We start from the raw sequence: 12,679 nt of genomic DNA on the forward strand, positions 1-12,679 counted from the left end.
GTAACTCCCAGCGGAGAAGCAGCGCAGACACCTGCATACGCCATTAGCAGCGGGGGTGCTTCACAGCAAGGAAACTACATAATAAAGAAAACTCCACAAACTGCCACAAGAGGGAAAGGCCACCCCAAGCAAAGCAATATAAGCAAGATGAAGAGGCAGAAAATACCCAGCAAGTAAAGGAATAAGATAAATGCCCACCAACACAAACTAAAGAGGAAGATATAGGGAATCTACATGATAAAGAATTTCGAATTTTGGTGGTGAAAATGATTCAAAATCTTGAAAGCAAAATGGACTTACAGATAAAAAACCTGGAGAAAAGAATTGAGAAGATGGAAGAAATGTTTAATAAGGACTTCAGTTCAGTTCAGTTCAGTTCAGTCGCTCAGTCGTGTCCGACTCTCTGCGACCCCATGTATCACAGCATGCCAGGCCTCCCTGTCCATCACCAACTCCCGGAGTTCACTCAAACTCATGTCCACAGAGTCGGTGATGCCATCCAGCCATCTCATTCTCTGTCGTCCCCGTCTCCTCCCACCCCCAACCTTTCCCAGCATGAGAGTCTTTCCCAGTGAGTCAACTCATCGCATGAGGTGGCCAAAGTACTGTAGTATCAGCTTTAGATTCAAACCTTCCAATGAACACCCAGGATTGATCTCCTTTAGAATGGGCTGGTTGGATCTCCTTGCAGTCCAAGGGAATCTCAAGAGTCTTCTCCAACACCACAGTTCAAAAGCATCAATTCTTCAGCAATCAGCTTTCTTCACAGTCCAGCACTCACATCCATACATGACCACTGGAAAAACCATAGCCTTGACTAGATGGACCTTTGTTGGCAAAGTAATGTCTCTGCTTTTTAATATACTGTCAAGGTTGGTCATGACTTTCCTTCCAAGGAGTAAGCTTCTTTTAATTTCCTGGCTGCAATCAGCATCTGCAGTGATTTTGGAGCCCAAAAAAATAAAGTCTGACACTCTTTCCACTGTTTTTCCATCTATTTCCCATGAAGTGATGGGACCAGATGCCATGATCTTTGTTTTCTGAATGTTGAGCTTCAAGCCAACCTTTTCACTCTCCTCTTTCACTTTCATCAAGAGGCTTTTGGGTTCCTCTTCACTTTCTGACATAAGGGTAGTGTCATCTGAATATCTGAGGTTATTGATATTTCTCCCGGCAATCTTGATTCCAGCTTGTGCTTCTTCCAGCCCAGTGTTCCTCATGATGTACTCTGCATATAAGTTAAATAAGCAAGGTGACAATATACAGCCTTAACATACTCCTTTTCCTATTTGGAACCAGTCTGTTGTTCCATGTACAGTTCTGACCATTTCTTCCTGACCTGCATACAGGTTTCTCAAGAGGCAGGTCAGGTGGTCTGGTATTCCCATCTCTTTCAGAATTTTCCACAGTTTATTGTGATCCACACAGTCAAAGGCTTTGGCATAGTCAATGAAGTGGAAATAGATGTTTTTCTGGAACTCTTGCTTTCTCCATGATCCAGCGGATGTTGGCAATTTGATCTCTGGTGCCTCTGCCTTTTCTAAAACCTGCTTGATCATCTGGGAGTTCACGGTTCACATATTACTGAAGCCTGGAATGGAGAATTTTGAGCATGACTTTACTAGCGTGTGAGATGAGTACAATTGTGCAGTAGTTTGAGCATTCTTTGGCATTGCCTTTCTTTGGGATTGGAATGAAGACTGACCTTTTCCAGTCCTGCGGCCACTGCTGAGTATTCCAAATTTGTTGGCATATTGAGTGCAGCACTTTCACAGCATCATCTTTCAAAATTTGAAATAGCTCAACTGGACTTCCATGACCTCCACTAGCTTTGTTCATAGTGATGCTTTCTAAGGCCCACTTGACTTCACATTCCAAGATGTCTGGCTCTAGGTCAGTGATCACATTATCGTGACTATCTTGGTCGTGAAGATCTTTTTTGTACAGTTCTTCTGTGTATTCTTGCCACCTCTTCTTAATATCTTCTGCTTCTGTTAGGTCCATACCATTTCTGTCCTTTATCGAGCCCATATTTGCATGAAATGTTCCCTTGGAATCTCTAATTTTCTTGAAGAGATCTCTTGTTTTTCCTATTCTGTTGTTTTCTTCTATTTCTTTGCATTGATCGCTGAGGAAGGCTTTCTTATCTCTCCTTACTATTCTTTGGAACTCTACATTCAGATGCTTATATCTTTCCTTTTCTTCTTTGCTTTTCATGTCTCTTCGTTTCACAGCTATTTGTAAGGCCTCCTCAGACAGCCATTTTGCTTTTTTGCATTTCTTTTCCATTGGGATGATCTTGGTCCCTGTCTCCTGTACAATGTCACGAACCTCCGTCCAGAGTTCATCAGGCACGCTATCTATCAGATCTAGTCCCTTAAATCTATTTCTCACTTCCACTGTATAATCATAAGGGATTTGATTTAGGTCATATCTGAATGGTCTAGTGGTTTTCCCTCCTTTCGTCTATTTAAGTCTGAATTTGGCAATAAGGAGTTCATGATCTGAGCCACAGTCAGTTCCTGGTCTTGTTTTTGCTAACTGTATAGAGCTTCTCCATCGCTGGCTGCAAAGAATATAATCAATCTGATTTCGGTGTTGACCATCTGGTGATGTCCATGTGTAGAGTCTTCTCTTGTGTTGTTGGAAGTGGGTGTTTGCTATGACCAGTGCGTTCTCTTGGCAAAACTCTATTAGCCTTTGCCCTGCTTCATTCTGTGCTCCGAGGCCAAATTTGCCTGTTACTCCAGGTGTTTCTTGACTTCCTACTTTTGCAAAAAAATAAGGACTTAGAGGAAATAAAAAAGAGTCAATATACAATGAATAATGCAATAGATGAGATCAGAAACACTCTGGAGGGAACAAACAGTAGAATAACAGAGGCAGAAGACAGGATAAGCGAGCTAGAAGATAGAATTGTAGAAATAAATGAAACAGAGAGGAAAAAAGAAAAACAAATTAAAAGAAATGAGGACAATATTAGAGACCTCTGGGACAATGTCAAATGCTCCAACATTCGAATCATAGGAATCCCAGAAAAAGAAGACAAAAAGAAAGACCATGAGAGAATACTTGAGGAGATAATAGTTGAAAACTTCCCTAAAATGGGGAAAGAAATAATCACCCAAGTCCAAGAAACCCAGAGTGTCCCCAACAGGATAAACCCAAGGCAAAGTACTCCAAGACACATATTAATCAAATTAACAAAGATCAAACACAAAGAACAAATATTAAAAGCAGCAAGGGAAAAGAAGCAAATAACACACAAGGGGATTCCCATAAGGATAACAGCTGATCTTTCAACAGAAACTCTTCAGGTCAGGAGGGAATGGCAAAACATACTTAAAGTGATCAAAGAAAATAACCTACGGCCTAGATGACTGTATCCAGCAAGGATCTCATTCAAATACGAAGGAGAAATCAAAAGATTTACAGACAAGCAAAAGCTGAGAGAATTCAGCATCACCAAACCAGCTCTCCAACAAATGCTAAAGGATCTTCGCTAGACAGGAAACACAGAAAGGGTGTATAAACTTGAACCCAAAGCAATAAATAAAATGGCTATGGGATCATACTTATCAATAATTTCCTTAAACGTAAATGGGTGGAATGCCCCAACCAAAAGACAGAGGCTGGCTGAATGGATACAAAAACAAGAACCCCATATATGTCGTCTACAAGAGACCCATCTCAAAACGAGGGACACATACAGACTGAAAGTGAAGGGCTGGAAAAAGGTATTCCATGCAAATAGAGACCAAAGAAAGCAGGAGTAGCAATACTCATATCAGATAAAATAGACTTTAAAACAAAGGCTGTGAAAACAGACAAAGAAGGAAACTACATAATGATCAAAGGACCAATCTAAGAAGATATAACAATTATAAATATTTATGCACCCAACATAGGAGCACTGCAATATGTAAGACAATTACTAACAAGTATGAAATGTGAAATTAACAACAATGCAATAATAGTAGGAGATTTTAATACCCCACTTACATCTATGGATAGATCAACTAAACAGAAAATTAACAAGGAAACACAAACTTTAAATGATACAATAGACCAGTTAGACCTAATAGATATCTATAGGACATTTCACCCCAAAACAATGAATTTCACCTTTTTCTCAAGTGCACACGGAAACTTTTCCAGGATAGATCATATCCTGGGCCATAAATGTAGCCTTGGTAAATTTAAAAAAAATTGAAATCATTCCAAGCATCTTTTCTGACCATAATGCAGTAAGATTAGATCTCAATTACGGTAGAAAAACTATTAAAAATGCCAACATATGGAGGCTGAACAACACGCTGCTGAATAATGAACAATTCATAGAAGAAATCAAAAGAGAAATCAAAATATGCATAGAAATGAATGAAAATGAAAACACAGCAACCCAAAACCTCTGGGACACTCTAAAAGCAGTGCTAAGGGGCAAGTTCATAGCAATACAGGCACACCTCAAGAAACAAGAAAAAAGTCAACTAAATAACCTAACTCTACATCTAAAGCAACTAGAAAAGGAGGAAATGAAGAACCCCAGGGTCAGTAGAAGGAAAGAAATTGTAAAAATTAGGGCAGAGATAAATGCAAACGAAACAAAAGAGACCATAGCAAAAATCAACAAAGCCAAAAGCTGGTTCTTTGAAAAGGTAAAGAAAATTGAAAAACCACTAGCCAGACTTATCAAGAAACAAAGGGAGAAGAACCAAATCAATAAAATTAGAAATGAAAATGGAGAGATCACAACCGATAACACAGAAATACAAAGGATTATTAGAGAATACTATCAGCAATTATATGGCAATAAAATGAATAACCTGAAAGAAATGGACAAATTCTTAGAAAAGTACAACTTTCCAAAACTGAACCAGGAAGAAATAGAAAATCTGAACAGACTCATCACAAGCACGGAACTAGAGGAAGTAATCAGAAATCTTCCAGCAAACAAATCCCAGGTCCAGACGGCTTCACAGCTGAATTCTACCAAAAATTTAGAGAAGAGCTAACACCTATTCTACTCAAACTCTTCCAGAAAATTGCTGAGGAAGGGAAACTTCCAAACTCATTCTATGAGGCTACCATCACCCTAATCCCGAAACCTGGTAAAGATCCCACAAAAAAAGACTACAGGCCAATATCACTGATGAACATAGATGCAAAAATCCTTAACAAAATTCTAGCAATCAGAATCCAACAACACATTAAGAAGATCATACATCATGACCAAGTGGGCTTTATCCCAGGAATGCAAGGATTCTTCAATATCCACAAATCATTAGATGCAGAGAAAGCCTTCGACAAAATTCAACATCCATTTATGATAAAAACCCTCCAGAAAGTGGGAATAGAAGGGACATACCTCAACATAATAAAAGCTATATATGACAAACCCACAGCAAACATTATCCTCAATGGTAAAAAACTGAAAGCATTTCCCCTAAAGTCAGGAACAAGACAAGGGTGCCCACTCTCACCACTACTATTCAACATAGTTCTGGAAGTTTTGGCTACAACAATCAGAGCAGAAAAAGACATAAAAGGAATACAAGTTGGAAAATAAGAAGTAAAACTTTCACTGTTCGCTGATGACATGATCCTCTACACAGAAAACCCTAAAGACTCTATCAGAAAACTACTAGAGCTAAACAATTATTACAGAAAAGTTGCAGGATATAAAATCAACACACAGAAATCCCTTGCATTCCTATACACTAATAATGAGAAAATAGAAAGAGAAATTAAGGAAACTATATCATTCACTGTTGCAACGAAAAGAATTAAATACTTAGGAATATATCTACCTAAGGAAACAAAAGACTTGTACATAGAAAACTATAAAACACTAGTGAAAGTAATCAAAGAGGACACTAATAGATAGAGAAACATACCGTGTTTGTGGATTGGAAGAATATTGTAAAAATGAGTATACTACCCAAAGTAATTTATACATTCAATGCAATCCCTATCAAGCTACCAACGATATTTTTCACAGAACTAGAACAAATAATCTCACAATTTGTATGGAAATACAAAAAACCTCGAATAGCCAAAGCAATCTTGAAGAAGAAGAATGGAACTGGGGGAATCAACCTGCCGGACTTCAGGCTCTACTGCAAAGCCACAGTCATTAAGACAGTATGGTACTGGCATAAAGACAGAAATATAGATCAATGGAACAAAATAGAAAGCCCAGAGATAAATCCACGCACCTATGGACACCTTATCTTTGACAAAGGAGGCAAGAATATAAAATGGAGAAAAGACAGTCTCTTTAACAAGTGGTGCTGGGAAAACTGGTCAGCCACTTGTAAAAGAATGAAACTAGAACACTTCCTAACACCATACACCAAAATAAACTCAAAATGGATTAGAGAGCTAAATGTAAGACCAGAAACTATAAAACTCCTAGAGGAGAACATAGGCGAAACACTCCCCCACATAAATCACAGCAGGATCCTCCAAGACCCACCTCCCAGAATATTGGAAATAAAAGCAAAAATAAACAAATGGGACCTAATTAAAATCAAAAGCTTCTGCACAGCAAAGGAAACTATAAGTAAGGTGAAAAGACAGCCTTCAGAATGGGGGAAAATAATAGCAAATGTAGCAACTGATAAAGAATTAATCTCCAAAACATACAAGCAGCTCCTGCAGCTCAATTCCAGAAAAATAAATGACCCAATTAAAAAATGGGCCAAAGAACTAAACAGACATTTCTCCAAGGAAGACATGGAGATGGCTAACAAACACATGAAAAAATGCTCAACATCCCTCATAATCAGAGAAATGCAAATCAAAACCACAATGAGATACCATTTCACACCAGTCAGAATGGCTGCTATCCAAAAGTGTACATGCAATAAATGCTGGAAAGGGTGTGGAGAGAAGGGAACCCTTTTACACTGTTGGTGGGAATGCAAACTAGTACAGCCACTATGGAGAACAGTGTGGAGATTCCTCAAAAACCTGGAAATAGAACTGCCATATGATCCAGCAATCGCACTCCTGGGCATACACACTGAGGAAACCAGAATTGAAAGAGACACGTGTACTCCAATGTTCATTGCAGCACAGTTTATAATAGCCAGGACATGGAAGCAACCTAGATGTGCATCTGCAGACGAATGGATAAGAAAGCTTTGGTACATATACACAATGGAGTATTATTCAGCCATTAAAAAGAATGCATTTGAACCAGTTCTAATGAGGTGGATGAAACTGGAGCCTATTATACAGAGTTAAGTAAGCCAGAAAGAAAAACACCAATACAGTATACTAACGCATATATATGGAATTTAGAAAGATGTAAATTATAACCCTGTATACGAGAAAGCAAAAGAGACACAGATGTATAGAATAGTCTTTGGGACTCTGTGGGAGAGGGTGAGGGTGGGATGATTTGGGAGAATGGCATTGAAACATGTATGTTGTCATATGTGAAACGAATCGCCAGTTCAGGGTCGATGCATGTTACAGGATGCTCGGGGCTGGTGTTTGGGGATGACCCAGAGGGAGGATAAAGGGAGGAGGGAGGTGGGAGGGGGGCTCAGGAAGGGAAACTCATGTACACACGGGGTGGATTCATGTCAATGTATGGCAAAACCAACCAATATAATATTGTAAAATAATTATTCTCCAATAAAAAATAAATAAGTTAAAAAAAAAAACATTCAGGATAACTCTAAAAATGCCTCCAAAATCCTGACCCGTTCCTTCCTTCTAATGATACACTTACTGGGGCATTTTTCTATTTCTGGTATGTGAGTCTTCTCAATTACATTCTGAAATTCTTCCTCCTGAACATCAACCTTTCCATGCCCATTCATTCTGCCTTTTCAAATTTCATTCTCCAGAAGGGAATCCTCATACTCTCCTCTCACCGTATTTTGTGGATTCCTGTATGTAGCCATCTCTGCCATACTCTCACATGTATTAGGCTTACAGGTCCTAACACATATATTAAGATTAGTTTCTTGGTTTTCTTGGTTTTCATTTTCAACTAGAAATTGAACTATTAGACGATAGAAATGTTGTCTTACCACTTTTTGTCTTGTAGTAACTAAATTCCGAGGGCATTTGTGAGTTTATAGGAGAAAAGGAATGTCGCTTTTTCTTTAAATGATGAATTGAATCTGACCATTCTCCAATTAAGTTAGGATATACCTGCAGCGTTTAAATGTCCTGAAAATTTGTATACACTGCATTTGTATGAGAAACAGGGGCAATGTTTAGAATGACCTGTATCTAACATATTTCTTGATGTTGGTATTATAAAAACGACTGGATTAGAGAAACAGCAAATAACACATGTTACAAGAAGCATTCTAATTTTCCAGTAAAAACTGAGTCAAACAAGAGAGACCATTTAGATTTCATGAATAAATGAATGCCACGCTTAAAAGAGTATGGATTCTCAGACATGAAAAATACATGAGTCACAGATATAGTCAAATAACTTCAGAAATATTTCCAGGAAAAGGATAAAGCCTTGATATGATACAAATTCTGAGGTCCCGTGAGAGGCTTACAGCTGAAGCTTAGACACAATGGGCCCACCAGTAAATCCATTCCTAGTCAAACAATGTAGCTAAAGCCTTAAACAACAGATAAATGAAAATGTGTTTGGCATGGAAAGTTTTCCACAGAGTTCCTCATTTTTATATAGGAAATCAATTTGCATCACTGATGATATCATTCAAATCAGATAACCCAGAGTTGTTAGGAGGTAATTTAGTCTTACGCTGAAACAATCTGATACTTTTTCTGATTTGTGATTTTAATTTTGTTCGTTAATGAAAAAAAAAAAAATTAATGAGTAATGTTACTAGAAATGCAACTGATCAAAGCCCAGGCATCATTATAAAGAGGTTGCTGTATACTGTGCACAGAGATCCTCGTGCAGCTGATGCCCAGGTCTCGCCTGGCAGGAGGCATCGGTGGGACACACAGGTGTGAGTTCACTTAGAGATGTCCTGACACATACCTTTGCACTGATTTGTGTTTTTGTCAAGGATTGCCTTTGTGGATACGATTTTTCCATACCTGAAAGAGAGAGAGAAAAATCCATGTTATTGTAACTCAATGGATACTTAAAACACTGTGATGAACATCGGTGCACACACATTTAAGCAATAATAAACCAAGCAAACAAGCTCTGAATCCCCATTTCACAGCTGGATAACCTCTTTTCACCAGCACCTCTTTACAGCTGGAGAATGGGCTTCCTTCCCTCCATAATCACTGGGTTGAACCTTCAAAAATAAACCTGTCAGGCTGTCATAGCTGGCTGAGAGGGGATTGTGTGTGACTGTGATCAAAGAAAATTACACTCCGTGGATTCATGGGAAAATGCACAGAACTTGGAACCAGACTGATCAGCGCCTGCATCCAACTCTGGCGCTTAGCTAGCTCTCTGATTCTGAGCAGTTCAGCATAACTTCTCCAAGCCCACATTCTCATTTATAAAAATGAGAACCGGAACAATCACCTTGAATGATGTGCAAGAACGTTACATTGAAATGCTGTCATTCCTAGTAGGTCCTAGGACAGACAGGACTTTTGTTTTTTCGCTACTAAAACGGTATTAACTTTACTGTAAGTTAATAGAGGATAAGGACTGAGTTTTGTATTCCCCATGCCTAGCGCATCAGTAATAGAAGCTTAATAAAGATCTGCAGTAAGTAACAAATGATATATGTTATCCATGGTGCTTCCTCTACAACAAAGTTTCTACCATATACATCTATATACATTGTATCTGTATTAATTATTTCATAACTTTAGCAGAAAATCTACTGTCAGGTTTTTTTTAAAGATAGGGAATAAGGGGAATGAGAAAATCTTGTCAAGCCCCTTTATGAAGTATAAATGATGGGACAAGGAAGATAACTCCTAAAACCTGGTCTTTCTTTAGGATTGCATGAAGGATGCTTCTGAATCAACGGAAGACGTGGATAAGTTATAATGCAAATTTAAGTACTAAGTTTAAAATGTTCAAGATTTCAGGTATGGTCAGAAAATCTCTGACAAGTTTTCCTGTAATTTTGTATATGCAGATGCTGCTGCTGCTGCTGCTGCTGCTGCTGCTAAGTCACTTCAGTCATGTCCGACTCTGTGTGACCCCATAGACGGAAGCCCATCAGGCTCCCCCGTCCCTGGGATTCTCCAGGCAAGAACACTGGAGTGATGACACCACCCTTATGGCAGAAAGTGAAGAGGAACTCAAAAGCCTCTTGATGAAAGTGAAAGAGGAGAGTGAAAAGTTTGGCTTGAAGCTCAACATTCAGAAAACGAAGATCATGGCATCTGGTCCCATCACATCATGGGAAATAGATGCGGAAACAGTGGAAACAGTGTCAGACTTTATTTTTGGGGGCTCCAAAATCACTGCAGATGCTGATTGCAGCCATGAAATTAAAAGACCTTACTCCTTGGAAGTAAAGTTATGACCAACCTAGATAGCATATTAAAAAGCAGAGACATTACTTCACCAACAAAGGTCCGTCTAGTCAAGGCTATGGTTTTTCCAGTGGTCATGTATGGATGTGAGAATTGGACTGTGAAGAAAGCTGATTGCTGAAGAATTGATGCTTTTGAACTGTGGTGCTGGAGAAGACTCTTGAGAGTCCCTTGGACTGCAAGGAGATCCAACCAGTCCATTCTAAAGGAGATCAGTCCTGAGTGTTCATTGGAAGGACTGATGCTAAAGCTGAAACTGCAATACTTTGGCCACCTCATGTGACAAGTTGACTCACTGGAAAAGTCTCTGATGCTGGGAAAGGTTGGGGGCGGGAGGAGACGGGGACGACAGAAAATGAGATGGCTGGATGGCATCACCGACTCGATGGCCATGAGTTTGAGTGAACTCCGGGAGTTGGTGATGGACAGGGAGGCCTGGCGTGCTGTGATTCATGGGGTCGCAGAGAGTTGGACATGACTGAGTGACTGAATTGAACTGAACTGAACTGAAGAGACATCACTTTGCCAACAAATGTCCGCATAGTCAAAGCTGTGTTTTTCTAGTAGTCATGTACAGAGATGAGAGTTGGATCATAAAGAAGGCTGAGCACCAAAGAGTTGATGCTTTCAAACTGTGGTGCTGGAAGTGACTCTTAAGAGAGTCTCTTGGACTGTAAGGAGATCAAACCAGTCAACCCTAAAAGAAATCAACCCTGAATGTTCATTGGAAGGACTGTTGCTGAAGCTGAAACTCCAATACTTTGGCCACGTGATGTGAAGAGTCAAGTCATTGGAAAAGACTCTGATGCTGAGAAAGATTGAAGGCAAAAGGAGAAGTGGGCAGCAGAAGATGAGTTGATTGGATGCATCACAGACTCCAAGGAGATGAATTTGAGCAAACTCCGGGAGATGGTGGAAGACAGAGGAGCCTGGCGTGCTACCGTTGTGAAGAGCTGGACACAACTTAGTAAGTGAACATCAACAACAAGGAAGCATAAGAACATTGGCTAAATATTAAAAACTCCATGTATTAAGGACATAGGATAAACATGAAATATTCTGTGTTTAATGAATATTAAACATTTCAATATTTCTTTTGCATTTATAAATACCGTTTACTATATCATCGATGCTTTGGTCATTTATTAAAATTCTAGTGTTGAAAATAGCATAGTGCTAAGAATGCTTCCCTTGTGGCTAAGCTGTAAAGAATCCACCTGCAGTGCAGGGGATCTGGGTTCAATCCTTGGGTTGGGAAGATACACTGGAAAAGGGAAAGGCTACCCACTCCAGTATTCTGACCTGGAGAGTTCCATGGACTTTACAGCCCATGGGGTCACAAAGAATTGGACACAACTGAGCAACTTCCACTTTCACTTACTCTCACTGTTATTATAAAAATGCCACCGATAGCCTTGAAAATCATTCCAATAGGAGCTAAGCTCTTAGTAGGTCACAAGAGAAACAGGAATGCGATCAGTGGAAGGGGTCTGCAATGATTCTCATCTACAAGCTCCACCCTTGTTAAGTCAGGGAGAACTGGGCTGGACCTGTCCAATGCTGAACCAGGCAGATTTCATTCACATAGCCCTGAAGCTTCAGTCACTTGTATACTTAGTACCCCTTCTTCTCCTGCATCATTACAATGATAACTCTATATAAAACAAAATCAAAGACAGCTATGATTGAAAATATCTACGACTATTGTGCAGAAGAAGAAAGTATGCTCTAAAAGATCAGTAATTCGATCAAAATCTCATAATTTTTGAACGTTAATAGTAGGCACTTGAATAAAAGATTTTTGAATTTAGTGCAGTGCTTAAATCTCAAAAACGACAGAATGATCTCTGTTTGCTTCCAAGGCAAACGATTCAATACCATGGTAATCCCAGCCTATGCCCCGACCAGTAATGCTGAAGTTGAAGGGTTCTATGAAAACATACTAGACCTTTCAGAACTAGCACCCAAAAAAAGATGTCCTTTTCTTTCAAGGGGACTGGAATGTAAAAGTAGGAAGTCAAGAAACACCTGGAGTAACAGGTAAATTTAGCCTGGGAGTACAAAATGAAGCAGTTCAGGTCAGTTCAGTCGCTCAGTCATGTCTGACTCTTTGCAACCCCATGAACCACAGTGCGCCAGGCCTCCCTGTCCATCACCAGCTCCTGGAGTTTACCCAAACTCATGTCCATCATGTCGGTGATGCCATCCAACC

The 12,679-nt window shown here is 39.5% G+C and overlaps 1 protein-coding gene across 7 annotated transcripts in view; it reads right to left on the bottom strand.

Annotated features, from left to right (window-relative positions):
- RBMS3 (RNA binding motif single stranded interacting protein 3) overlaps nt 1-12,679 on the bottom strand; it is an 841,063-nt gene that overhangs the window by 586,663 nt on the left and 241,721 nt on the right. For all 7 annotated transcript variants that reach the window (XM_055414762.2, XM_055414770.2, XM_055414766.2 and 4 more), the window contains exon 3: nt 8,993-9,051. In XM_055414762.2, coding sequence (XP_055270737.1) covers nt 8,993-9,051 — 59 coding nt within the window. The remainder of the gene's footprint in view (nt 1-8,992; nt 9,052-12,679) is intronic.

The sequence above is a fragment of the Moschus berezovskii genome, chromosome 24 (assembly GCF_049115385.1).
Source record: "Moschus berezovskii isolate FMDL1 chromosome 24, NW_MosBer_1.0, whole genome shotgun sequence".
NCBI lineage: Eukaryota > Metazoa > Chordata > Mammalia > Artiodactyla > Moschidae > Moschus > Moschus berezovskii.